Here is a 23306-nt window from a genome sequence, read left to right as displayed (position 1 = left end):
CATTTATTTTAAGTTGAGAGGACTCTCAAAATGGGAAAATGCCAGAACAGAAATTACACAATTATGTTATAATACTGTTATTGCATAAAATGGTTGTTTTTTGCAACATAATAGTTTTTTTAGAACAATCTCATCTGTGTGTGTAGACTGAAAGTGGACCTATGGGAGATTTAAAACTAACAGTGGATTTACGATGGATTGGTGACAACATTCCATTCCATGATTAGTGTCTGTGTGCCTGTCTGTCGGTAACAGTGAGAACCAATCTCCAGTTTCTTTACAGAAAGGATGTAGTATTCTAGGTTGCATTAGTATTTTTGTATAAACAAGCAGTAAATGAACTAGAGACAGATATTTGGCGCCATGTAAATGTTGATGTCTGTTGCATGAGAGCAAAATGTGCATTTGTATAAATCATCTATGATTTGTCATGAACATCCAGGAGGATGGACTTTTCTTTAACGGGGGCTCGTTGAAAAGCTCAATTATTGCAGTAATTAACTAATAAAGTTGACTTGTTTTGAAGAAATGTAAGTGTCTCCTTTTGATTAGAATAATTCCACGGCACTTCCTTAATTGACCCCCCCCCCCCCCCCCCCCCATAAACGTAACGGACATATACCAGGATCACTGGCTTGTATGCGAAGCATTAATTGTTTCAAAACATCTCCTGCTATGTCACTGATGCATCGTGAAACAGTGTCTGTATAGTTTGAAGGCATTGTCTGTATAGTTTTTTGGCATTTTCCCCGAGCATTGTTCAAGCCATATCTGCAGCAGGAAGAATTAAGTCCTCCACAATAGTATGGGGCTTGCCTATCCTAGACACTTGGTAGCTCACCATATAAGACGCTTCTAGACCCTTCTTATTAATGGTATCTGTTGTTTTTATACATGTCTTACTACTCAAAAGTCGTCTTAATTTTCGCTCCAAAAACTGCTGTGGATTATTTTTCAAATTTTTCAAATTTGTTTCTTAATGTCTGCGCAAGAGTGAAGGTTTCATTGAGTTGAGATACTTTTACACATATAACACACTGTGGCTGAGGAAAGGCACTACTCCCAATATAAGTGAACCTCAAATCATGGTCCAACGTCCCTGTCTGTTGTTCAGTGCTTTCCCAGGTAAGGGGGCAGTAGCTCTTCGGCTGCATCAGATTCGCAACTGTCAGTGTCCATGCTAGCTGGGCTAACAACAAATGTAGAACTACTGATGCGAGCATTGGATGTGCTGCGTGGGAGTAGAACAACTTCTGTTGTCGACAGGTGCAGATGTAGTACTGCTGGTTGTAGCAGTACTACCGGTAGAGCGGGTATGTGTCTTTATGGATGCGGGCCTTAATTTTTTGAACCATTTATCAATATTCGGGCAAACGGAATGAGCAGCAGCTACGTTTGGCTACATAAGGACCAGTAGTAAAATTCCCGCTAGAGAGGAACGGTTAATGTGATTGGATGTTAATTATTAGACTACCTGTAGTTGAGTTTGTTTTGTTATTTCACTGATGGTTTCATTTTATTTTTGGCAGAGAAACGAGGCTACTCAGGTGAGAAAAAAACATCACCCAAATGTAAAGCCCCATTGGAATATCTAAATGGACTGTTTGAAAATGTGAATCACGTTTTTATTTGGCATAGCCCCGACGGCATTGCGCGTACCCCTGGGAATAGCCGGGTTATACCATTGGCCATATGTAGGTCAATCTTCTTAACCCCTAACCTTAAACTTAGTTTAGACTGAAGCTGTAAAATCTTGTGTGAGTTTTAGTAACTTCCAGATTGGCAGCACATCATGGACCTAATGACATTTGAAAACCAAACCAATCAAAATGCAGGATCATTCACAGTCGGTTTGGGCCTGTGGTATGTCTCCAGCCAGGGGCGAAACTTTAACTGGGGACGGGTGGACATGTCACACCCACATTCTGAAATTGCATTTTTGTCTCCCCCAGTTTTATCATTAGAATGTGATACAAAATGTAGCAACAGTGTGCTTTAGGAACATGCGGAGGCCTCCGAGCGGTCAGGTAGGCTGTTTGGCATGTTTATATGACTGAATAAAAAATATATACCATACAGTCAAAAGTTTGGACACACCTACTCATTCCTGGGTTTTTCCTTTATTTGGACTATTTTCTACATTGTAGAATAATAGTGAAGACATCAAAACTATGAAATAACACATATGGAATCATGTAGTAACCAAAAACAAGTGATAAACAAATCAAAATATATTATATATTTGAGATTCTTCAAAGTAGCCACCTTTCGCCTTGATGATAGCTTTGGACACTGTAGGAATTTTCTCAACCAGTTTCATGAGGTAGTCACTTGGAATGCAATTCAATTAACAGGTGTGCCTTGTTAAAAGTTAATTTGTCAAATTTCTTTCCTTCTAAATGCGTTGATCCAATCAGACGTGTTGTGACAAGGTAGGGTTGGTTTACAGAAGATAGCCCTATTTGGTAAAAGACCAAGTCCGTATTATGGCAAGAACAGCTCAAATAAGCAAAGAGAAACAACAGTCCATCATTACTTTAAGACATGGTTAAGAAATGAAAGTCAGTCAATTTCAACAACTTTGAAAGTTTCTTCAACTGCATTCGCAAAAACCATCAAGAGCTGTGATGAAACTGTCTCTCATGAGGACCGGCACAGGAAAGGAAGACCCAGAGTTACCTGCTGCAGAGGATAAATTCATTAGAGTTACCAGCCTCAGAAATTGCAGCCCAAATACATGCGTCACAGAGTTCAAGTAACAGACACATCTCAACATCAACTGTTCAGAGGAGACTGCATGAATCAGGCATTCATGGTTGAATTGCTGCAAAGAAATCACAACTAAAGGAAACCAATAAGAATAAGAGACTGGATGGGCCAAGAAACACAGCAATGGACATTAGACCTGTGGAAATCTGTCGTTTGGTCTGATGTTGGTCAAAATTTTTGATTTTTTGTTTGACCAAGAAGGAGAGTGATGGAGTGCTGCATCAGATGACCTGGCCTACACGATAACCAGACCTCAACATAATTGAGATGGTTTGGGATGATTTGGACTGCAGAGTGAAGGAAAAGCAGCCAACAAGTGCTCAGCATATGTGGGAACTCCTTCAAGACTGTTGAAAAAGCATTCCAGTTGAAGCTGGTTGAGAGAATACTGAGAGTGTGCAAAGCTGTCATCAGGCAAAGGGTGGCTACTTTGAAGAATCTAAAATATAAAACATTGTTTGATTTGTTTAACACTTTTTTGCTTACTACATGATGCCATATGTGTTATGTCATAGTGTTGATGTCTTCACTGTTATTCTACAATGTAGAAAATAGTAAAAAAATAAATAAAGATAAACCCTTGAATGAGTAGGTGTCCAAACTTTTGACTGGTACTGTATATACTAGGCGGTGTCAAAGGATTGTCCAAAAAACGGTAAAAGTCTTCAGTCACCCAAGTCATAGACTGTTCTCTCTGCTAATGCACAGCAAGCTGTACCGGAGTGTCAAGTTTAGGACCAAAAGGCTCCTTAACAGCTTCCACCCCCAAGCCATAAGACTGCTGAACAATTAATCAATTTACACTACTGCTACCTCGACTAACCTGTTCCCCATAGTACATTGACTTGGTACCGACATAGCCTCCATATTTCTAAAAACATTTTGCTTTAGTTTATTTAGTAAATATTTTCTTAACTCTATTTATTGTTGGTTAAGGGCTTGTACGTAAGCATTTCGTGGTAAGGTATACCATGCGCCTGTTGTATTTGGCGCATGTGATGAATAACATTTTATTTTATGACAAAGCTTACTGACAGTGAGATCATGTCCAAAAGAGGGGGAGGCAAATTTTAGCGTCATTTCAGCGGCATGCTCCAAACTGGTTGGCTGACTTCAGCTTTTCATCAGTTAGCCTTTATCTCGATTTACATACCCTGTATCTGAATTTCTGAACAGGGAGGGGCAACAGAAACAAATGACTGGAGAAGAAGAAACATTACATAAGCAGCCATCTCGGATACAGTCACAGACGGTGTACTGTTTCATTGCATAACAGTTTTACATTCGAGGAGATATCCATAGACAGACATGATTTAGCTTTCAAATCTCACATCCTGGGACTACGGTAAGGAAATAGCCTAATTTAACACTGGAGGCTTTTGGACAGTTTCCTATGTTTTAACAATGTTGAGCTATGCATGCTGACACAGTAGCCTTTGTGAAACTCTGCAGATGACTGCAGTACTTGAGGGCCGTGTGGAATAGTGCTGGTAGCACAGCTAAAGAGGGTGAAGAAAATTTATATTTTTCTCTCTCCCCAGGTTAAACTACTAGCATGGCTGAGTCTGCAGCTTTGATTTCAGATGGTATGTGACATACTGGCTTTGTGATCAACTCTTAACTCACAAATGATACTGAACTATTTTCATATGGATACGGACATAATTACATTTATCCAAATATTGTATGGTTTAATCACATTTCTCCAAGAATGGTATATGGGAAAAGAAAAAGGGAAAATATTTCACTTTCGCTATTTGATAAAGAGAGGGAGTCCAGCGGCAAAGCAGAGGGGGAAGATACAGCACGATAAAACTGGGTTGACCTAATGCTTATTTTTTCATAGATGAAACATCGGATCGCTACATAATTTTCAGTTCCCAAAACTAGAATGTGTTGTGAACAGAGTGCACAAAGTTTTTTAGACTTGGGCAATTGCCATACTCTCTAGAAATGATGTTATTTAGAAGGAGTGCAACGGCAGTTTCAAGATCTTGCGTACAAACTCATACAGAGTAGGCGTTCCCTGATGCAAATACATGGTAAAATGTACCAGTAGGATATTGCTAACTCTGGGTGGTGCTTGGCTCTTGTTATTCCCACAACGTGACAACGATTTCCATTTTAAAAAGCCCATAGGAACTATTTTGGGGAAGCTATAAGAATACTTCTATACATTGTAAATACAGTTAAATGCTGCCGTGTTTTGTTCAAAATCAAAGCAATGATTGTCCTTAAAGATTAACATTGTGCGGTAAACTGTGGGGTGTTGGGTTGAGCGTGCAGAGATTAACACAGAGACAGGGAGGTTCTAGTCAGAAAACACGATTTTACTAGGCAATAAAATACACATAACAACAAAATCACTTAGGTTTGGCTCAGCCCTTCTTCTCAGCCTCTGTTCTCCCCCACGGTGTTCGTTTTATGTGCCTCCACGGCTGGTTGGCACTTTCCCCTAATAACCTCTACTTGGAGCCATCTGTGTCGGGGTGCCCAGCCCGTGTACTCCCAGCAGAGGGAGCCAGCGCGCAGCACGTACCTCCCCCTCTATTACCAACCCCAGGGGTAGACTTCCCGGGATACCACAATTGTAATAAACTGTCTGGAATGATGCCCTCCAATGTCAGTCACAGAGACGTTGACAGATGTTTGTAAAGTCATATTTGTGAAACATGTGATATTCAAATCTTTAAAGCTTCCCTCCTAGTCCTACCCACTTCGGAGCAGATTCACAGAGATGATGTGATAACTTGGCTTGATAACTTTGCATCTTTCTTATCTAACATCACTCCCAGATGCCCAGTTTGTGGATAAGCATATGGCTGAGCTCATTCAGAGGGTTATCATAGTGATGCCCATAGCAGATGACCTACTCCAGAGGCGCCTGATCCATAAGGAGGTGTACTCTAATATCCATGCTACCAGGACCAGCCAGGGACAAATGAGACTGCTGTATGAGGCCCTGCATTCAGGAGGGGTAAAGGTGAAATCAGCCTTTTACAGGATTCTACTGGAACAACAACCTCAAATAGTCCAAGATCTAGGTAAGAGCATCTCTCTCCCTCTTTGTGCTGCAGAAATACAATGTATAAAGTTGGGATATCTTGGCTTTTTTCACGTTTGCTATTCATCACTGTCCCATGAGTTAAACCAAAGCCAGTACCTCAATCGCAGCTCAGACAAGATGCAATGTCATTGCTGTGGTTTATGCTAAATGCTTACCATATGTAAGGATCAGTTGATTATGCATCGATTAAAAACACTACAGGCAATGGTAAACAATGCTGAGTCTCTCGATATCCTCACCAAAAAATAATAAATGCACCGATGAGAAGGCATTGGTTGCCATTAATGTTCTGTTGCTCTCTCATCCCAGGTGAACCCTCTGCAGTCCATGTCAGCACAACTCTGAATTCTAAAGTCAAAGGTAAATGAGGTGAAATATTGGCTTTGTGATCATCAATACCTGATTGACTGACTTCCTACAATATTAAATTGTGTCCTGTGTTAAAGTAGTTTAAAAAGTACAAATAAAGGTTGCATTCTTCACCAATGTTATTGTTTTTCAGATGGGAATATTGAAATGTGCCAAACAGAATTGAAATCGTACCTGAAGAGAACATTTGAAAGAATATTTCCAGGAATAGCTACACAAGGACGTCCAACACTCCTAAATAAGATCTACACAGAGCTCTTCATCACAGAGGGTGGAAGTGGTGAGGTTGATAAAGAACATGAGGTGATGAAAATTGAGGCAGTATTAAGGAGACCAGCGACACAAGAGATACCAATCAAATGCAACGACATCTTTAAACCCTTACCTGGACAGGACATGACTATCAGAACTGTGCTCACAAAGGGAGTCGCTGGCATTGGAAAGACCGTCTCAGTGCAGAAATTCATTATGGACTGGGTTGATAGAGAAGCTAATCAGGATATACAGTTCATATTTCCAATTCCTTTTCGGGAGCTGAATTTGATGAAGGAAAAGACACTCAGTTTGATTGACCTACTCCATGATTTCTTCAATGTCATCAAAGAATCAGGACTTTCCAACTTTAAAAAAGTGTTGTTTATCTTTGATGGGTTAGATGAGTGCCAACTTCCTCTGAATTTCAACAGAAATGAGATCTGCTGTGATGTCAAAAAGTCAATCACAGTGGATGTACTTCTGACAAACCTCATAAAGGGGAATCTGCTTCCTTTTGCTCTTCTCTGGATAACTTCACGACCAGCAGCTACCAATCGGATCCCTCCTGAGTGTGTTGACCAGGTGACTGAGGTACGAGGGTTTAGGGATGAACAGAAGGAGAAATACTTCAAGAAGACAGTCAGTGATGAGAAACTAGCTGAAAGAATCATCGCACATATAAAGTCATCAAGGAGCCTCGACATCATGTGCCACATACCAGTGTTCTGTTGGATCTCAGCCACTGTTCTAGGGAAACTGATGAGTAAAGCAGAAAGTGGAGACTTGCCCAAGACTCTGACACAAATGTTCTTACAGTTTCTGATCTTTCAGATAATACAGACAATGAGGAAGTATCATGAAGACCCTGACACAGATCTCCACTGGGATAAAGAGATCATTCTGAAACTTGGAAAACTGGCCTTTGAACATCTTGAGAAAGGCAACCTGATCTTCTATGAGAAAGATCTGAAAGAGTTTGGCATTGACATCAGACAAGCTTCTTTGTGCTCAGGAGTGTTCACACAGATCTTAAGAGAAGAGTGTATGTACCAGGAAGTGGTCTACAGCTTTGTTCATCTGAGCCTTCAGGAGTTCATTGCTGCTTTGTATGTGTTTCTTTCATTTGAAGACAACAATGAGGATGTTATAACACCCCAACTACCATCCTCCTCGACTGGAATTGTCTTGTATGAAGAAATTCGTCCTGACAACATCTACAAGAGCGCAGTGGATAAGGCCTTAAAGAGTCAGAATGGACACCTGGACCTGTTCCTGCGCTTCCTTCTTGGCCTCTCACTGAAGTCCAACCAGACACTCCTTCGAGGCCTACTGACACAGACAGAAGGGAGCTCACAGAGCAACAAGGGCACAGTCGACTTCATTAAGGACAGGATCAGGAAAAATCCCTCTCCAGAGAGGTGCATCAACCTTTTTCACTGTCTGAATGAGCTGAACGACAATTCTCTGGTGGAGGAAATCCAAATCTACTTGAAGTCAGGAGGTGTTTCGAAGGTTGAACTCTCATATTCTCATTGGTCTGCTCTGGCCTTTGTTATGTTGTCCTCAGACGAGGAGCTGGATGTATTTGAGCTGAATAAATTTGTCAGATCAGACGAAGGCGTTATGAGACTGTTGCCAGTGATCAAAGCCTCTAAAACGGCTCTGTAAGTACTCTGCTTTCTTTCTCGCTCTCTCTCTATCCTTCTCTTCTTCTCATAAACATTCAACAAGTGACAGGTTGTCCTTTCTCAGATTCAGATACATGTTCAAAACACACAAACCTGGGCTGGTCTATGGACTAAAGTTATAGAAACACTGGACTAAAACACTGAGTGGTATTTTCAAATGTTCCTTATTTCCCTAAGGATGAATTCTTGCAATATCACTTGGAGATGTTGTGAGAATCTGGCCTTATCTTTCGGATCATGTACCTCAAGTTTGAGAAAGCTGGACCTGAGTCACAATGGCCTGACTGATTCAGGGGTAGAGCTGCTCTGTTTTGGACTGGGCAATCCACTCTGTAAATTGGAAACACTGAAGTGAGTATTATAACTATTATATTATTGTTATTTAGGTAACAGATCTATATTCAATGTATTAATTATTTATCGTAAAATAAATTATTTTGTAACTTCTCAGCTTTTTGTTGGGTGTCCTGAAAGAGTAAAACCCTTTCTACTTATATGCAGGCTGTCAGGCTGTAAAGTCCAAGAGAAAGGCTGTGCTTCTCTGGCTTCAGCTCTGAGGTCAAACCCGTCGCACCTGAGAGAGCTGGATCTGAGTTACAATAACCCAGGAGATTCAGGAGTGAAGCAGCTCTCTGCTGCACTGGAGGTTCCAGACTGTAAACTGGAGACACTGAGGTGAGTATTCTCTCCACTCAGCAGGTCACTTTGTTAACTTTAGAGTAACATTTGATTAAATATACAGCACCAATGTTCTTTTTTCAGTCTGATTGAGTGCAGCCTAACTGGGACATGTTGTGATGCCCTGGCCTCAGCTCTGTGCTCAAGCTCTTCAAGTCTGAGAGAGTTGGATCTTAGTCGCAATGACCTGCACAGTATTGGGCTGGAGCTGCTCTCTGCTGGACTGAGGAGCACCAATTGTAAACTAGAAACGCTGAGGTGATAATTGTCATTATGTTTAATCGTTTGCATTTCAGAAATTGTAAAAAATCTCTTGTAAAAAATTACAGAAGATGATATTTCACAAAGCAGGATGAGTGACTCAGTCTAAGATGCTTTCTTTATTTCAAACATTTTCATTAATTGATTGATTACTGTACATTGCCGATTCTATTACTGACTCTATTAAACATCATGCATGTTACGGTGCGTGAATGAGGACCCAAAAGCGAATTAACTTAAACAGAGCTTCTTTAATTACCAAACATAGGTAGGCTCAGACGGACCGGCAGATTCCGACAGGACAAGACAAGGTTACAGCAAACATGACGACAGTCTGGTTCAGGCATGAAACACAACAAACAAGAATCCGACAAGGACAGGAGCAGAAACAGAGAGAGATATAGGGACCTAATCAGAGGGAAAAAGGGAACAGGTGGGAAAAGGGGTGACGAGGTGGTTAGGAGGAGACAAGACACAGCTGGGGGAAAGAGGGGGAGAAAAGGTAACCTAACAACGACCAGCAGAGGGAGACAGGGTGAAGGGAAAGGACAGAGACAAGACACAACATGACAGTACATGACAGTACCCCCCCACTCACCGAGCGCCTCCTGGCGCACTCGAGGAGGAAACCTGGCGGCAACGGAGGAAATCCTCGATCAGCGCACGGTCCAGCACGTCCCGAGAGGGAACCCAACTCCTCTCCTCAGGACCGTACCCCTCCCAATCTACGAGGTACTGGTGACCACGGCCCCGAGGACGCATGTCCAAAATTCTACGGACCCTGTAGATGGGTGCGCCCTCGACAAGGATGGGGGGGGGGGGGGGGGGGAAGACGAGCGGGGGCGCGAAGGACGGGCTTGATGCAGGAGACATGGAAGACCGGGTGGACGCGACGAAGGTATCGCGGAAGAAGAAGTCGAACTGCGACAGGATTAAAGCCTGAGCGGAGGGGACGCTGGACTCGGCGAACTGAGATGAGAACAGCGGAGGCTGGTACCCGAGGCTACTCTGAAAAGGAGATAGCCCGGTCGCAGACGAAGGAAGCGAGTTGTGGGCGTATTCTGCCCAGGGGAGCTGTTCTGACCAAGACGCAGGGTTGCGAAAAGAAAGACTGCGTAAGATGCGACCAATAGTCTGATTGGCCCGTTCTGCTTGACCGTTAGACTGGGGGTGAAAGCCGGAAGAGAGACTGACGGAAGCCCCAATCAAACGGCAAAACTCCCTCCAAAATTGAGATGTGAATTGCGGACCTCTGTCCGAAACGACGTCCGACGGAAGGCCATGAATTCTGAAAACATTCTCGATGATGATCTGTGCCGTCTCTTTAGCAGAAGGAAGCTTAGCAAGGGGAATGAAATGAGCCGCCTTAGAGAACCTATCGACAACCGTAAGAATAACAGTCTTCCCCGCTGACGAAGGCAGTCCGGTGACAAAATCTAAGGCGATGTGAGACCACGGTCGAGAGGGAATAGGAAGCGGCCTGAGACGGCCGGCAGGAGGAGAGTTACCGGACTTAGTCTGCGCGCAGACCGAACAAGCAGCCACGAAACGACGCGTGTCATGCTCCCGGGTGGGCCACCAAAAACGCTGGCGAATGGAAGCAAGCGTACCCCGAACGCCAGGGTGGCCGGCTAACTTGGCAGAGTGAGCCCACTGAAGAACGGCCAGACGAGTAGGAACGGGAACGAAAAGAAGGTTCCTAGGACAAGCGCGCGGCGACGGAGTGTGAGTGAGCGCTTGCTTTACCTGCCTCTCAATTCCCCAGACAGTCAACCCGACAACACGCCCCTCAGGGAGAATCCCCTCGGGGTCAGTGGAGGCTACTGAAGAACTGAAGAGACGAGACAAAGCATCAGGCTTGGTGTTCTTAGAGCCCGGACGATAAGAAATCACGAACTCGAAACGAGCGAAAAACAGCGCCCAACGCGCCTGACGCGCATTAAGTCGTTTGGCAGAACGGATGTACTCAAGGTTCCTATGGTCAGTCCAAACAACAAAAGGAACGGTCGCCCCCTCCAACCACTGTCGCCATTCGCCTAGGGCTAACCGGATGGCGAGCAGTTCGCGGTTACCCACATCATAGTTACGTTCCGACGGCGACAGGCGATGAGAAAAATACGCGCATGGGTGGACCTTGTCGTCAGAGAGGGAGCGCTGAGAAAGAATGGCTCCCACGCCCACCTCTGACGCGTCAACCTCGACAACGAACTGTCTAGAGACGTCAGGTGTAACAAGGATAGGAGCGGATGTAAAACGATTCTTGAGGAGATCAAAAGCTCCCTGGGCGGAAACGGACCACTTAAAGCACGTCTTGACAGAAGTAAGGGCTGTGAGAGGAGCTGCCACCTGACCGAAATTACGGATGAAACGACGATAGAAGTTCGCGAAGCCGAGAAAGCGCTGCAGCTCGACGCGTGACTTAGGGACGGGCCAATCAATGACAGCTTGGACCTTAGCGGGATCCATCTTAATGCCTTCAGCGGAAATAACAGAACCGAGAAATGTGACGGAGGAGGCATGAAAAGTGCACTTCTCAGCCTTCACAAAAAGACAATTCTCTAAAAGGCGCTGGAGGACACGTCGAACGTGCTGAACATGAATCTGGAGTGACGGTGAAAAAATCAGGATATCGTCAAGGTAAACGAAAACAAAGATGTTCAGCATGTCTCTCAGGACATCATTGACTAATGCCTGAAAGACAGCTGGAGCGTTAGCGAGGCCGAAAGGAAGAACCCGGTATTCAAAGTGCCCTAACGGAGTGTTAAACGCCGTCTTCCACTCGTCCCCCTCCCTGATGCGCACGAGATGGTAAGCGTTACGAAGGTCCAACTTAGTGAAAAACCTGGCTCCCTGCAGGATCTCGAAGGCTGAAGACATAAGAGGAAGCGGATAACGATTCTTCACTGTTATGTCATTCAGCCCTCGATAATCTATGCAGGGGCGCAGAGACCCGTCCTTCTTCTTGACAAAAAAAAACCCCGCTCCGGCGGGAGAGGAGGAGGGGACTATGGTACCGGCGTCAAGAGCTACAGACAAATAATCTTCGAGAGCCTTACGTTCGGGAGCCGACAGAGAGTATAGTCTACCCCGGGGGGGGGTGGTTCCCGGAAGGAGATCAATACTACAATCATACGACCGGTGTGGAGGAAGAGAGGTGGCCCTGGACCGACTGAACACCGTGCGCAGATCGTGATATTCCTCCGGCACCCCTGTCAAATCACCAGGCTCCTCCTGTGAAGAAGAGACAGAGGAAACAGGAGGGATAGCAGACATTAAACATTTCACATGACAAGAGACGTTCCAGGAGAGGATAGAATTACTAGACCAATTAATGGAAGGATTATGACAAACTAGCCAGGGATGGCCCAAAACAACAGGTGTAAAAGGTGAACGAAAAATTAAAAAAGAAATGGTTTCACTATGATTACCAGAAACAGTGAGGGTTAAAGGTAGCGTCTCACGCTGAATCCTGGGGAGAGGACTACCATCCAGGGCGAACAAGGCCGTGGGCTCCTTTAACTGTCTGAGAGGAATGTCATGTTCCCGAGCCCAGGTCTCGTCCATAAAACAGCCCTCCGCCCCAGAGTCTATTAAGGCACTGCAGGAAGCTGACGAACCGGTCCAGCGTAGATGGACCGACAAGGTAGTGCAGGATCTTGAAGGAGAGACAGGAGTAGTAGCGCTCACCAGTAGCCCTCCGCTTACTGATGAGCTCTGGCCTTTTACTGGACATGAAGTGACAAAATGACCAGCGGAACCGCAATAGAGACAGAGGCGGTTGGTGATTCTCCGTTCCCTCTCCTTAGTCGAGATGCGGATACCTCCCAGCTGCATGGGCTCAGCACCCGAGCCGGCAGAGGAAGATGGTAGTGATGCGGAGAGGGGGGCCACGGAGAACGCGAGCTCCTTTCCACGAGCTCGGTGACGAAGATCAACCCGTCGCTCAATGCGAATAGCGAGTTCAATCAAGGAATCCACGCTGGAAGGAACCTCCCGGGAGAGAATCTCATCCTTTACCTCTGCGCGGAGACCCTCCAGAAAACGAGCGAGCAAAGCCGGCTCGTTCCAGTCACTGGAGGCAGCAAGAGTGCGAAACTCAATAGAGTAGTCTGTTATGGATCGATTACCTTGACATAGGGAAGACAGGACCCTGGAAGCTTCCTCCCCAAAAACAGAACGATCAAAAACCCGTATCATCTCCTCCTTAAAGTCCTGATACTGGTTAGTACACTCAGCCCTTGCCTCCCAGATTGCCGTGCCCCACTCACGAGCCCGTCCAGTAAGGAGAGATATGACGTAGGCGATACGAGCTGTGCTCCTGGAGTAAGTGTTGGGCTGGAGAGAAAACACAATATCACACTGGGTGAGGAACGAGCGGCATTCAGTGGGCTTCCCAGAGTAACACGGCGGGTTATTGATTCTGGGCTCCGGAGATTCGAAAGCCCTGGAAGTGGCCGGTGGATCGAGGCGGAGATGGTGAACCTGTTCTGTGAGGTTGGAGACTTGGGCGGCCAGGGTCTCAACGGCATGTCGAGCAGCAGACACTTCCTGCTCGTGTCTGCCTAGCATCGCTCCCTGGATCTCGACGGCAGAGTGGAGAGGATCCGAAGTCGCTGGGTCCATTCTTGGTCGGATTCTTCTGTTACGGTGCGTGAATGAGGACCCAAAAGCGAATTAACTTAAACAGAGCTTCTTTAATTACCAAACATAGGTAGGCTCAGACGGACCGGCAGATTCCGACAGGACAAGACAAGGTTACAGCAAACATGACGACAGTCTGGTTCAGGCATGAAACACAACAAACAAGAATCCGACAAGGACAGGAGCAGAAACAGAGAGAGATATAGGGACCTAATCAGAGGGAAAAAGGGAACAGGTGGGAAAAGGGGTGACGAGGTGGTTAGGAGGAGACAAGACACAGCTGGGGGAAAGAGGGGGAGAAAAGGTAACCTAACAACGACCAGCAGAGGGAGACAGGGTGAAGGGAAAGGACAGAGACAAGACACAACATGACAGTACATGACAATGCACTTGGTTGTGGTAAACATTTTGAGTAAAACAAATTATTGTGTGGCTTCTCAGCTCTTATGTATGTATACTGAAAGAGTGAAACTCTTTTCTACTTCTCTGCAGGCTGTCAAACTGTGAAGTCGAAGAGAAAGGCTGTGCTTCTCTGGCTTCAGCTCTGTGGTCAAACCCCTCACACCTGAGGGAACTGGACTTGAGCTACAATCATAACCTGCAGGATGCAGGAGTGGCCAATCTTTCTGCTGCACTGGGGAATCCACTTTGTAATCTGGAGTCACTGAGGCAAGTGCTGATAAAGAATAGTGTTGTTAAATCTTGTTCCTGGAGACACCATCTGAGTTTCAGATAGTTGAGATACTGATGGTTGACACTCAAACTGTACAGACTCAGCTGAAACAGAAAAAACATATCCCTCTCTTATCTGAAGGCTTGAAACCTGTAAAGTCACAGAAGAAGGCTTTTCTTCCCTAGCCTCTGCTCTGAAGTCCAACCCTTCACACCTGAGACAGCTGGACCTGAGCAGCAATAAAGCAGGAGACACCGGAGCAAAGCTGCTCTCTGCTGCACTGGAACATCCAGGTTGTAAACTATTGAAATTGAGGTTAGTCTTTTTGTAACAATTTGTAACTAAACAGGAACGGGATTTGGATTTTTAGCTAAGGTTACTGTCAACGCTGGTATCAAGATGGAGTGAAGGCCTCTTCCCTTCCTTTGTGCAGGCTGTCATTCTGTAGTGTCCTGGGGAACGGTTGCTGTTCCCTAGTTTCAGCTCTGAGGTCAAACCCCTCACACCTGAGACAGCTGGACCTGAGTAACAATTTCCTAGGAGACTCAGGAGTGAAGTTGCTCTCTGCTTTATTGGAGGACCCACACTGTGAAATCAAGACACTGAGGTACAGTTACACGACTTACAACAATACTTCATTCATATAATTCCTTGTTATATTTGGAAAGAGTCAAACTGTGAAAGTCTGTGGCTCTAAGCTATGTGTTTAAAATTAGGATGAGGCTGTCCTGTTCCTCCTCGTCCAGCACTACTGGAAGTATCTTCCCCAGAGCTAAAGAAGTGCTTGTGCACGTTATGTCTGGTGTGCGTCGGGTTATGTGCCCATTTATTGATTGTTCTGTTTTCCGGTGGAGTTTTGTTATTAAACTGCGCCGTTGGAAACACAGTTTTTGTTCTCCTGCGTCTGACTTCTCTGCCGCCACAGGTACACCTCCAATTGACTCAAATTATATCAATTAGCTTATCAGAAGCTTCTAAAGCCATGACATCATTTTCTGGAATTTTCCAAGCTGTTTAAAGGCACAGTCAACTAAGTGTATGTAAACTTCTGACCCACTGGAATTGTGATACAGTGAATAATAAGTTAAATAATCTGTCTGTAAACAATTGTTGGAAAAATGACTTGTGTCATGCACAAAGTAGATGTCCTAACCGACTTGTCAAAGCTACAGTTTGTTAACAAGAAATTTGAGGAGTGGTTGAAAAACAAGTTTTAATGACTCCAACCTAAGTGTATGTAAACTTCCGACTTCAACTGTACAAGCAGGCCACCATAGTCCCTGTGCCCAAGAAAGCGAAGGTAGCCTGCCTAAATGACTACCACCCCGTAACACTCACGTGGGTAGCCATGAAGTCCTTTGAAAGGCTGGTCATGACTCACATCAACACCATCATCCCCTCAGGCGTGCATCCTTAGTACACTCCTGTACTCCCTGTTCACCCACGACTGCGTGGCCAGGCACGACTCCACCACCATCATTAAGTTCGTTGACAACACAACAGTGTGTCACGGCTTCCGCCGAAGTTAAGTTGGTGCCTCTCCTTGTTCGGACGGCGTTCGGCAGTTATCGTCACCGGCTTTCTAGCTGCCACCAATCCACGTTTCTTTTTCCATTTGTGATGTCTTGATTGTACACACCTGGTTCCCATTACATTATTATTATTTCCCTATTTAACCCTCTGGTTGTCATTATGTTTTGTTCTTGATTGTTCCCGGTTCTGTGTTAGTCTGTTGTGTTAGGGTTTGTGATATTGCAGGGATTTATTTTTGCTGATTATTTTTCCTGAGTAAAAGTATGTTATTTTACTCAGTTCTGTGTCCTGCTCCTGACTCCGCTCTCACCTCTGCACAACTGACACATGACACAGTGGTAGACCTGATCACCGACAACGATGAGACAGCCTACAGGGTGGAGGACAGAGACCTGGCAGCGTGGTGCCAGGAAAACAATGGAGCTGATCGTGGACTGCAGGCAAAGGACGACCGAACACGCCCCCATTCACAGCAACGGGGCTGTAGTGGAGCGGGTCAAGAGTTTCAAGTTCCTTGGTGTCCACAACACACCTTTTCCCCCTCAAGATTTGGCATGGGTCCCCAGATCCTCAAAAAGTTCTACAGCTGCACCATCGAGTATTCTGACCGGTTGCATCACCTCCTGGTATGGCAACTGCTCGGTGTCTGACCGTAAGGTGCTACAGAGGGCATTGCATATGGCCCAGTACATCACTGGGGCCAAGCTTCCTGCCATCCAGGACCTGTATACTAGGTGGTGTCAGAGGAAGGCCCAAAAAATGGTCAAAGACTCCAGTCACCCAATCATGGACTGTTGTCTCTGCTACCGCACGACAACCAGCACCGGAGCACCAGAGTCCAAAAGGCTCCATAACAGCTTCTACCCCCAAGCCATGAGACTGCTGAACAATTAATCACATGGCCACACAGACTATTTACATTGACCCCACCTTTGTTTTACACTGCTGCTACTCGCTGTTTATTATCTATGCATAGTCACTTTACCCCTACATACATGTACAAATTACCCTGACTAACCTGTACCCCCGCTCATTGACTCGGTGCCGGTACTCCCTATATATAGCCTCGTTATTGTTATTTTATTGTGTTAATTTTTATTTAGTTTATTGAGTAAATATCTTCTTAATTCTATTTCTTGAACTGCATTGTTGGTTAAGGGCTTGTAAGTAAGCATTTCACTAAAATACCTGTTGTATTCGGCTCATGTGACAAATACACATTTTTATTTGAATCTGTGTATAGAGAATCTGGCACATGCAGCCACTCCTTTGACGTTATAACATTATATTTCTCTCTGTAGGCTTACAGACTGTTACATTTCAGAGGAAGCATTTGTTTCTCTGGCTTCAGCCCTGATATCAAACCCCTCGCACCTGAGAGAGCTGGACCTGACCAGGAATTACGTAGGAGATTCAGGAGTGAAGCTGCTCTGTGCTGGACTGAAGGATCCATGCTGTAAACTGGAGAAACTGAGGTGAGTTTTATAATCGGCAGTGTTTAACTAATTACAGTGGTTAAGAGAAAATTCTGTTTCTCATTATCTGTTGACATTTTTGCCAGCCTGTTTTGTTGTAAACTGAGTTGGGAATGCTGTGAGGCAATGGCAGCAGCTCTCCGCTCAACCTCAAGTCTGAGAGAGCTGGACCTGAGTCACAATTATCTGGGGAATTCAGGAGTGACAATGCTCTCTGCAGGATTGGGCAATCCTCACTGTAAACTGATGATTCTGAGGTATTGGATTTAATTGAACTATTTTTATTGATTTTAAAGTCACCAATTATTTGGCTTATTTTAGATTTTCTCAACCTTTGAGTTGAATTTCAGAAATGGCTTAGTGAATTACTTTCATCCTCTGCAGGCTCTGTAATTGTGGTATGACAGAGGAAGGCTGTGCTTCTCTGGCCACAGAGCTGAGGTTAAATCCCTCTCACCTGAAATATCTGGACCTGAGTTCCAATTCTCCAGGAGACCCTGGAATGAATCTGCTCTTTGCTGTGCTAGTGGATCCCTGTTGTAAACTGGAGATTTTGATGTGATTAATCATGACAAACTTTTGTGATATTACAATCACTGCAATTAGCTTATTCCATGTTGTGGGTTTGATTTAGTTAACGGTATGGTTATAGATGTAGTATACAGAAAGCAATAGAAAGTCATTGCTGTCATATTACAGTTTGTATCCTAAGTTTCAGTGTTTTTGGTTTCCCCTCCAGTCTGGATAACTGTCACCTCACTGAGAATTGCTGTGCAGCACTGGCCACTGCTCTCAGCTCAAACACCTGTAGTCTGAAAAGCCTGAACCTGAGTGACAACAACCTATATGATTCAGGAGTACAGCTACTCTCAGCTGGATTGAAGAATACACAGTGTAAACTGGAGACACTGAAGTAGGTGTACATGGCTTAGCCTTAGCCAATGCAGATGTGGGCTTTATACTGAAAAGTTTTATACAATCATTTTTGATCTGACATGGAATAACTGGATTCTCTTCCTGTAGGGTAGCAAACTGTAAGTTCAAAGAGGATGGCTGTGTTGCTCTGGCCTCAGCTTTAAGCGCCAACCCCTTCCACCTGACAGAGCTCGATCTGAACCAGAACCGGTATGGGCGTGGAAAAGCCCAGCTCAAAGCATTGCAGAAGGATCCACACTGTAAACTAGAGAAAGTGGGGTGAGTGGTATAGTTGTGGTATAGTGTCAAGAGTATCACAAATGTCATTCAAGATGTGTTTGTGTTTGTTAATAATATTGCAAGTCATTGAGTTTCATTGAAAATGCAAGGTGACTGAAAACAAATGCCTTAATAGTGGAACAGTAAAATGACAGAGCTCTTTATTACGCCATATGTTTCTTTCTGATGGTCCTGTATTTAGCTCTCCTGTATACATACAACTCATTGTTATTGTCCTGCAAAATCCTCTCTTTTAGATTGGTCCCAATGTGAAACAGCCATCATCATACAGGACCGAGAAATGAGCCGCATTCTGAAGAGACAGTCAATAAGTGAGGTGGACGTAGTGCTCGACCGTTCTTGAAACCACTGAACTAAAAACACGCTGTGTGTAGACCAAATAGACCAAACGGATGCAGCGTAACATTACAAACAAGTGAGATGAATACATGTTTTGATTATACTTTATCATTTTGAAAACGCTCAACACCTACTTTACAAATGTAATGCATGTGTTTGCAGTGCAGTCCTGATCTTTGAAAAATATATAGGCTATGTATTTTCCGGGATAAATGTGTACATATTTACAAGGTTTTATACACATTGTATAAGGGGATTGATTGTCAATGTTCTATTTAATGTCATAGGAATAAAATACAATGTAAGAATGGTACGTCATTGTGCATATTCTTAGACATCCTCATCAAATGAATATCTTAAGATAGTTTGTCACACACGCATGTACACACGCACGCACACACACACACAGGTCTGCTGGTTTAAAGGCTGAATTCTCCTGTTTCCATTAGGGGCTCATTAGTGTCCTCATCTGGGCCCTGTGAAAAACAGAGACTGTTTAGTGAGTCCAGTGCAGCTAAACATGTGACCATGTCAATATGTATTTGATTGTGTGAGTGTGTATTCGGCCAGGTGCATATGTGCTAGTGTTTGTATATGTGTACAGTGCCTTGCGAAAGTATTCGGCCCCCTTGAACTTTGAAGCCTGAAATGTGGCAAAAGGTCGCAAACATAAAGATATAAAACTGTATTTTTTTGTGAAGAATCAACAACAAGTGGGACACAATTGTGAAGTGGAACGACATTTATTGAATATTTCAAACTTTTTTAACAAATCAAAAACTGAAAAATTGGCCGTGCAAATTTATTCAGCCCCCTTAAGTTAATACTTTGTAGCGCCACCTTTTGCTGCGATTACAGCTGTAAGTCGCTTGGGGTATGTCTCTATCAGTTTTGCACATCGAGAGACTGAATTTTTTTCCCATTCCTCCTTGCAAAACAGCTCGAGCTCAGTGAGGTTGGATGGAGAGCATTTGTGAACAGCAGTTTTCAGTTCTTTCCACAGATTCTCGATTGGATTCAGGTCTGGACTTTGACTTGGCCATTCTAACACCTGGATATGTTTATTTTTGAACCATTCCATTGTAGATTTTGCTTTATGTTTTGGATCATTGTCTTGTTGGAAGACAAATCTCCGTCCCAGTCTCAGGTCTTTTGCAGACTCCATCAGGTTTTCTTCCAGAATGGTCCTGTATTTGGCTCCATCCATCTTCCCATCAATTTGAACCATCTTCCCTGTCCCTGCTGAAGAAAAGCAGGCCCAAACCATGATGCTGCCACCACCATGTTTGACAGTGGGGATGGTGTGTTCAGCTGTGTTGCTTTTACGCCAAACATAACGTTTTGCATTGTTGCCAAAAAGTTCAATTTTGATTTCATCTGACCAGAGCACCTTCTTCCACATGTTTGGTGTGTCTCCCAGGTGGCTTGTGGCAAACTTTAAACAACACTTTTTATGGATATCTTTAAGAAATGGCTTTCTTCTTGCCACTCTTCCATAAAGGCCAGATTTGTGCAATATACGACTGATTGTTGTCCTATGGACAGATACTCCCACCTCAGCTGTAGATCTCTGCAGTTCATCCAGAGTGATCATGGGTCTCTTGGCTGCATCTCTGATCAGTCTTCTCCTTGTATGAGCTGAAAGTGTAGAGGGACGGCCAAGTCTTGGTAGATTTGCAGTGGTCTGATACTCCTTCCATTTCAATATTATCGCTTGCACAGTGCTCCTTGGGATGTTTAAAGCTTGGGAAATCTTTTTGTATCCAAATCCGGCTTTAAACTTCTTCACAACAGTATCTCGGACCTGCCTGGTGTGTTCCTTGTTCTTCATGATGCTCTCTGCGCTTTTAACGGACCTCTGAGACTATCACAGTGCAGGTGCATTTATACGGAGACTTGATTACACACAGGTGGATTGTATTTATCATCATTAGTCAATTAGGTCAACATTGGATCATTCAGAGATCCTCACTGAACTTCTGGAGAGAGTTTGCTGCACTGAAAGTAAAGGGGCTGAATAATTTTGCACGCCCAATTTTTCAGTTTTTGATTTGTTAAAAAAGTTTGAAATACCCAATAAATGTCGTTCCACTTCATGATTGTGTCCCACTTGTTGTTGATTCTTCACAAATAAATACAGTTTTATATCTTTATGTTTGTAGCTTGAAATGTGGCAAAAGGTCGCAAAGTTCAAGGGGGCCGAATACTTTCGCAAGGCACTGTATATGTTGCTGTGTGTGTGAGTGCGTGTGCTGGCATTTGTGTGCATTTATTCTTGCCTGTGCTAGACGATTGTAGGTCTGAGTGTGGGGGCCGCTATACCGTCGTAGACCTCTCCAGGACAGGAAGAGAGTGTAGACAGAGGCCAGCAGACACTGTACTGTGAACATGATAGAGCTGCCCTTCGCTATGTACACACCCGCACGCTGAGAGGGAGACAAAGAAAGGAGGAGGTTACACAGAGAGAGAGAGAGAGACACATGCACATACATACACACACATACACAGACAGTACAACACACCTGTTGGTCTGTGTAGAGTGATTTAGCCTGTGACGTGATGAGGCTGTAGGCCAGCAGAGCACAGCACCCCAGCAGTAGGCTGAAGATGTTCAGGCCTATCAGTGTGGTCACCTGTTCAACACGTTAACAGAGCAGTGAGCATAACAACTTAACTTAAAATAAAAAATGGTGAAACACTTCACAATCACAGAAGCAATGAATTTAGCGACTCACTACTAACATTGGCGAACAACACAAAAGATTCACTAGGGTGAGACTTCCAAATTGGGATAATGAATTCAAAAAGTATCATCAATATCATACATTTTTTGATTAATCAGATCACTCGTTGAATAAAGCATTTGTGTGATATATGCCTAGTTAAAAAAATACAAATATACATACTCACATTGAGTTTGTTGGGTTTCCTCTGAACTTCCATTGCCAGCCCTCCAGTGGCCAGATACTGTAACAACACACAATAACCAGCTTAGTGAAACATCAAATCAAGCTTTATTTGTCACGTGCGCCGAATACAACAGGTGTAGACCTTACAGTGAAATGCTTACTGACATCATCTATACCAGGGTCGTGTTCAGAGGGCACATCATGGGAAAAACATTTTGAAACAGGTAGTGACAACATAGACAGTGTCAACCGGGGATGCCTAGGCATTATCTCAGTGGGCTAACACAGTCTTGCATAAGACAGTGAAAAGCGAGGACTCACAAACAGGCCGGACCAGACTGGTGTAGTCAAGGAGACGGAACAGTTGAAGCTCACGCAGGCGTAGGTTACTGTGGTTAGAATGGAGGCCAGGGCACCGAAGACCTGCAAAACCTTAGTGACAGAGAAGGACAGGAGAAGTACTCTAGAGTGATGGTTTTGGGTAACACTTTATTTCACAGGAAATGGTAACGTATTTACAAAACTACATGGTAAAATTATGATAACTGATTAATAACAGTATTTGGTCACAGGGCAGTGATTAAGAACCACCGGGTTGCTTTTTGTTTTCCTCATCTCACCCCAGTGACAAGGAGGCGGGTGTTAACGACTGTCCCAAACCAGCGTCCAATCCGCACATCTTTAAATTCTTCCTGATTGGTGGTTACAGTGAGTGGGTGGCTCGAGGTGCGGTCCTTAAAAAAAACATGGTACAGCCCCTCTTGGAACATGTTCTGAGTCATCTGAGAAAGGCAGACAACAAAAACATGTCGCTGTTTGATGATGTAATAGCTACAGCTGAAGATATCAGGAAAACGTATCTCATCTAATGGGCATATCAGGCTACACACACACACACACACACACACACACACACTGTCACATGCAGACACACTCCGATCACAGCCTTTCTCTCTCTATCTTACCTTCAGCTGCAGTGGGTCCACAGCCTGGCTTCCTCATGAACAACTTTCATATCCACAAAGAATAGAATAAGCCTTCTAAACCTCATAGAGGGAAAAAAGAGAGGGACCTGAAATCATAAAGGCTTTGTGTTGGTCAGTCATTCACAGCGTCTCACTCTTCCGCCCTCACCACCCCAGACTGACACGGTCAAAGTTCACCTGAGGCATAGTTTACTTCCAGGCTGATATGGTCCACCTCTAAGGAAGGGATAATGTGTTCTGATTGGCCAGAGAGCGAGAGAGACTTGATCAATGAGGGGATCTGACTAATCTGGCCAGGGTGCCCGGTTGGACGCGTTTTGCACCTGGTGAAAGTTGATTGCATAACTTTAGGAATCGGGCTGCCTCCAGGGTGTGAGCCAGGTGCTCCCTTCAAAACCCATGGCAAAGTCAGCTCAAAACATAATTAAACACGTGGAGTAATGATTAG

At 44.3% G+C, this 23306-nt stretch overlaps 2 protein-coding genes across 6 annotated transcripts; one reads left to right on the top strand and one right to left on the bottom strand.

The window, feature by feature from the left end:
• The first annotated feature begins 3682 nt into the window (after positions 1 to 3682).
• Positions 3683 to 19273, top strand: LOC110521272 (NACHT, LRR and PYD domains-containing protein 12). Of its 5 annotated transcripts, XM_021598730.2 has the most exons (17): positions 3686 to 4114; positions 4311 to 4355; positions 5565 to 5813; positions 6146 to 6196; positions 6339 to 8124; positions 8326 to 8499; positions 8650 to 8823; positions 8911 to 9084; positions 14221 to 14397; positions 14543 to 14716; positions 14835 to 15008; positions 17236 to 17409; positions 17496 to 17666; positions 17794 to 17967; positions 18149 to 18322; positions 18433 to 18603; positions 18861 to 19273. In XM_021598730.2, the coding sequence occupies exons 2-17, from the start codon at positions 4325 to 4327 to the stop codon at positions 18874 to 18876; spliced, it is 4044 nt and encodes a 1347-aa protein (XP_021454405.2). In that variant the 5' UTR covers positions 3686 to 4114; positions 4311 to 4324; the 3' UTR covers positions 18877 to 19273. The 5 variants fall into 5 exon arrangements, with proteins under 5 accessions (XP_021454429.2, XP_021454421.2, XP_036831637.1 ...); XM_021598746.2 differs by lacking the exon at positions 17794 to 17967 and having other exon boundaries at positions 3684 to 4114; XM_036975742.1 differs by lacking the exon at positions 8911 to 9084 and having other exon boundaries at positions 3685 to 4114.
• Positions 19052 to 23056, bottom strand: si:dkey-30c15.13 (uncharacterized protein LOC558731 homolog). Its single transcript, XM_021598957.2, has 7 exons — positions 22838 to 23056; positions 22493 to 22654; positions 22194 to 22304; positions 21874 to 21930; positions 21486 to 21596; positions 21243 to 21389; positions 19052 to 19439 (listed from the first exon to the last, which is right to left on the bottom strand). Exons 2-7 carry the CDS (start codon positions 22652 to 22654, stop codon positions 19383 to 19385), a joined length of 645 nt encoding a protein of 214 aa, XP_021454632.1. The 5' UTR covers positions 22838 to 23056; the 3' UTR covers positions 19052 to 19382.
• Between the last annotated feature and the right edge of the window lie 250 nt (positions 23057 to 23306).

This window comes from Oncorhynchus mykiss, chromosome 1 (genome assembly GCF_013265735.2).
Source record: "Oncorhynchus mykiss isolate Arlee chromosome 1, USDA_OmykA_1.1, whole genome shotgun sequence".
Classification (NCBI taxonomy): domain Eukaryota; kingdom Metazoa; phylum Chordata; class Actinopteri; order Salmoniformes; family Salmonidae; genus Oncorhynchus; species Oncorhynchus mykiss.
The sequence above is the reverse complement of the archived record's forward strand: the minus strand, read 5'-3'. Positions and strand labels throughout refer to the sequence as shown.

What these genes read in the sequence shown, in the direction of transcription:
- LOC110521272 (XM_021598730.2), top strand. Translation starts at nt 4,325, where the DNA reads ATGGCTGAGTCTGCAGCTTTGATTTCAGATG. An exon ending in TGTAAACTGGAGACACTGAG is followed by an intron (nt 8,824 to 8,910) that starts GTGAGTATTCTC and finishes TTCTTTTTTCAG; the next exon opens with TCTGATTGAGTGCAGCCTAA. An exon ending in TGTAAACTGGAGACACTGAA is followed by an intron (nt 18,323 to 18,432) that starts GTAGGTGTACAT and finishes CTCTTCCTGTAG; the next exon opens with GGTAGCAAACTGTAAGTTCA.
- si:dkey-30c15.13 (XM_021598957.2), bottom strand. Translation starts at nt 22,654, where the DNA reads ATGACTCAGAACATGTTCCAAGAGGGGCTGTACCATGTTTTTTTTAAG. An exon ending in CCCGCCTCCTTGTCACTGGG is followed by an intron (nt 22,305 to 22,492) that starts GTGAGATGAGGA and finishes TCTGTCACTAAG; the next exon opens with GTTTTGCAGGTCTTCGGTGC. An exon ending in CAGTCTGGTCCGGCCTGTTT is followed by an intron (nt 21,931 to 22,193) that starts GTGAGTCCTCGC and finishes GTGTTGTTACAG; the next exon opens with TATCTGGCCACTGGAGGGCT.